General features: G+C 40.5%; 1 protein-coding gene across 1 annotated transcript; it reads right to left on the bottom strand.

The window, feature by feature from the left end:
• Positions 1–1,963: 1,963 nt before the first annotated feature.
• LOC140177497 (uncharacterized) lies at positions 1,964–2,875 on the bottom strand. The gene has a single exon (XM_072210611.1). The coding sequence runs from the start codon at positions 2,873–2,875 to the stop codon at positions 1,964–1,966; it is 912 nt and encodes a 303-aa protein (XP_072066712.1).
• Positions 2,876–3,277: the final 402 nt, after the last annotated feature.

The raw sequence follows: 3,277 nt of genomic DNA, 5'->3' as shown, positions 1-3,277 counted from the left end.
TCATCATTCATAACAACAGGACTGTTCGTCATGTTCAATATCCAATTGTCATCTAAAATTCGCACTCTTTCTCCATTCCCAACCAACCATCTCCCATTTCTCAAAAGGAAATCCTTACCATGCACAATACTTTTCCAGATCCAAGATGCTCCCCTTCCCACCTTAGTTACTTTAAAATCCTCGTTTAGGAAATAGACAGCCTTAAGCACCTGAACCCATACTGCATTAGGGCATTCGAAAACTCTCCATGCTTGTTTTGCCAGGTGTGCTAAATTTTGACTATAAAAATCCTTAAAATCAATTCCTCCATTCCTTTTACTAGCACAAATTTTATCCCAACTTCTCCAATGGATACCCCTATCCTTACCAGTAGAGGCCCACCAAAATTTAGCCACTTTTTGACAAAGGCGATGACAAAAACCTTTAGGAAAGAGGACGACATTCATAGCATAGGCAGGTATCGCTTGAATAACCGATTTGATGAGAACCTCCCTCCCAGACTGAGAAAGAAGTTTTTCTTTCCAACCGCAAAGCTTATCAGACACTCGCTCCTCAATCCACCTCAGAGCTTTATTCTTAGATCTACCCCACTGAGCTGGAAGACCCAGGTACTTGCCTGGTTGATCCCAAGCCGGCAACCCTAAGATCTCTTCTATTTCTACTCTATTTCTGATCGGAACCTGATTGCCAAACGTAATTCCAGACTTGTCAAAATTTATTCGCTGCCCCGAGGCTTCTGTATATATATTTAAAATAGTAATGAGCTAATAAACTTCCTCCTCATTATCCTTCGAAAAGATAATGCAATCATTCGCAAAGAGGAGATGAGAAATGGCTGGAGCAGTGGGCGCAATTTTGACACCAGAGATTCTACCCTCATCTTTAGCCTTGTCCATAAGAATAGTAAAAACTTCAGCTGCTATGATAAACAGGTATGGCGAAAGGGGGTCTCCCTGCCTTAGTCCCCTCTGCGGCAGAAACCTCCTCGACAAAACACCATTGATCTTAATCTTATAAGAAACCTGCGAGACACACATCATAATCAACTTGACCCAGTGCGAATTAAACCCAAAAGCTTTCAGAGTTGCTTCTAGGAACGACCATTCAACCCTGTCATAGGCTTTATTCATATCAATCTTAATAGCTAAATTCCTGGAGGCAAACTGCCCTTTTTTATTTATCGCATGATACATTTCCTGCACTATTACCATGTTATCCTAAATGAGGCGTCCCCCCCAAACGCACTAGGGATAGGTGAAACAATCGCATCAATAACTCTTCTAAGCCTAACAACCAACACCTTAGAAATAATTTTATATATAAAGTTGCAACAGCTGATCGGTCGAAGCTGATTAAAAGATTCTGGATAATTGGTCTTAGGAACGAAAACTATAATAGTATCTCCGATGCTACTTGGTAGGATTCCTTCCCAAAAAAAGACCTTAACAACTTCACAAACCTCCTTCTGAAGAATTGCCCAATGCTTCTGGAAATAAAGGCCATTTAATCCATCTGGACCAGGTGCCTTAAGACTTCCAAGGCTGAAAGTAGCTTCTTTAATTTCCTGATCAGAAACCTCTTTCAATAGCTCTCGATTCATATCTTCAGTAACTCTAATAGGGATCTTGCTAATGCATTCAGACATAACAAGGTTGCCGGAAGCTTTAAACAGATTCTGAAAATGAAGAACAACCAACTTTAGTATCTGATCCTCACCACACACCCATTCTTCACTAATATCCTTTAACCTCACAATCCTATTCCTATCCCTTCGTTGGATGGTAGAAGCATGGAAAAAAGCAATATTCTTATCGCCAAACTTCAGCCATTTCACTCTAGATCTCTGGCCCCAATACTTTTCCTCCTGTTTCCATAACCTAATAATATCCATTTTCAAATTACTAATTTCCTGCTGCTGAGTGTCCGAATAATCTCTTTCCTCTGCTAGCTTAAGGCTATGCATTTACTTTTGTATTTCAATATCAACCCTCTTAAAGTTAGCCTTGCTCCATTTGACCAATTCTTGCTTACAACTATTCATCCTACGAGACAAATTGGTCCAATGATCAACCAAACTATTACAGACACTATTCCATCCTTTCCTGATGATATTACCACAGTCAGCATGATCAGCCCAAAAAGCCTCAAATTTAAAGCATTTGGTCCTTATTCCCCTGGATGTAACATTGAGAACTAAAGGCATATGGTCAGAGCTAATGGCTGGTAAAGCTGAAAGGGTAGCATGTTGGAAAGCTTCTCTCCATTCCCAATTAGCAAGTACTCTATTTATCCTTTCCTTAGTAACAAAACCATTCCTTGGGTTACTAAACCATGTGTATTTAGTACCTTGTAACTCTAAGTCCATGAGAGCATTCTTATCAACAAAGCACCTGAAAGTGTCAATCTGACTAGTCGACTTTGGATGCAACCCCACTTTCTCATGCTGTGCAATAACATCATTAAAGTCACCAATAAAAGTCCTCGGCACATGCAAATTATTATCTACACAAGTTAACTCATTCCGTAACTCCTTCCTTCTCTTAAAATCAGGATGGCCATAAACAAAAATTCCTTCCCAGACATTAACATTAACAGTGCTTATCTGGGCTTTAATAAAGTTATCACACCAAGCATAAACATCAATATTTATATTACTTTTCCAAAAAAGACAGAGCCCTCCGGACAACCCCCGGGACTCAACACAAAATATATTATCAAAACCTAAGTTTCTCCTAGTCCTAGCACAACTAAGATTACTAGCTTTAGTCTCCATAAAAAACAAAACGGATGGCCTAAGATATTTACATATACTTCTTAATTCAGACACTGTCGATGGGGCCGCCATACCACGACAGTTCCAGCTAACAACAATCATGGCTGCTGGTGGGGCGTGATAAGGCCCGCCTCCTCAGCCATGACTAATCCAGGAACATATTTGAACTTCTTACCTGAGTTTTCCATTCTTAGGTGTTCATCATCCTCGAACTTGTCAACAAAGACTGCGAGGCTGCTTGTATCCCTAGACCTTTTAGATTTCAAATTCAGCCTTAGATCAAACGCCAGATCCAACACACGTTGACCCTCATTTCTCTGCTCTGACCCAGCAGCAATCTCCTCCTCCTTAAGATGCTGCTCCTCAGCTAGTTCGACATAATACTCCTCTCCATTATCCATTCGCTGTATCATGGTTCTACCAGCAGCAGTAACAATTCTCTTCATTTTTGGTTTGTCCCTGTAGCTCCACATCTGTCTTGCATCATGCCTAACTATTCGTGCC

Source organism: Arachis hypogaea, chromosome 13, assembly GCF_003086295.3.
Source record: "Arachis hypogaea cultivar Tifrunner chromosome 13, arahy.Tifrunner.gnm2.J5K5, whole genome shotgun sequence".
Taxonomy (NCBI): Eukaryota; Viridiplantae; Streptophyta; class Magnoliopsida; order Fabales; family Fabaceae; genus Arachis; species Arachis hypogaea.
Note: the sequence above shows the minus strand (reverse complement) of the source record. Positions and strands in the feature narration are given on the sequence as shown.

Bases quoted from the DNA above. Each gene is read 5' to 3' on its own strand.
- LOC140177497 (XM_072210611.1), bottom strand. From the start codon at position 2,875: ATGATTGTTGTTAGCTGGAACTGTCGTGGTATGGCGGCCCCATCGACA.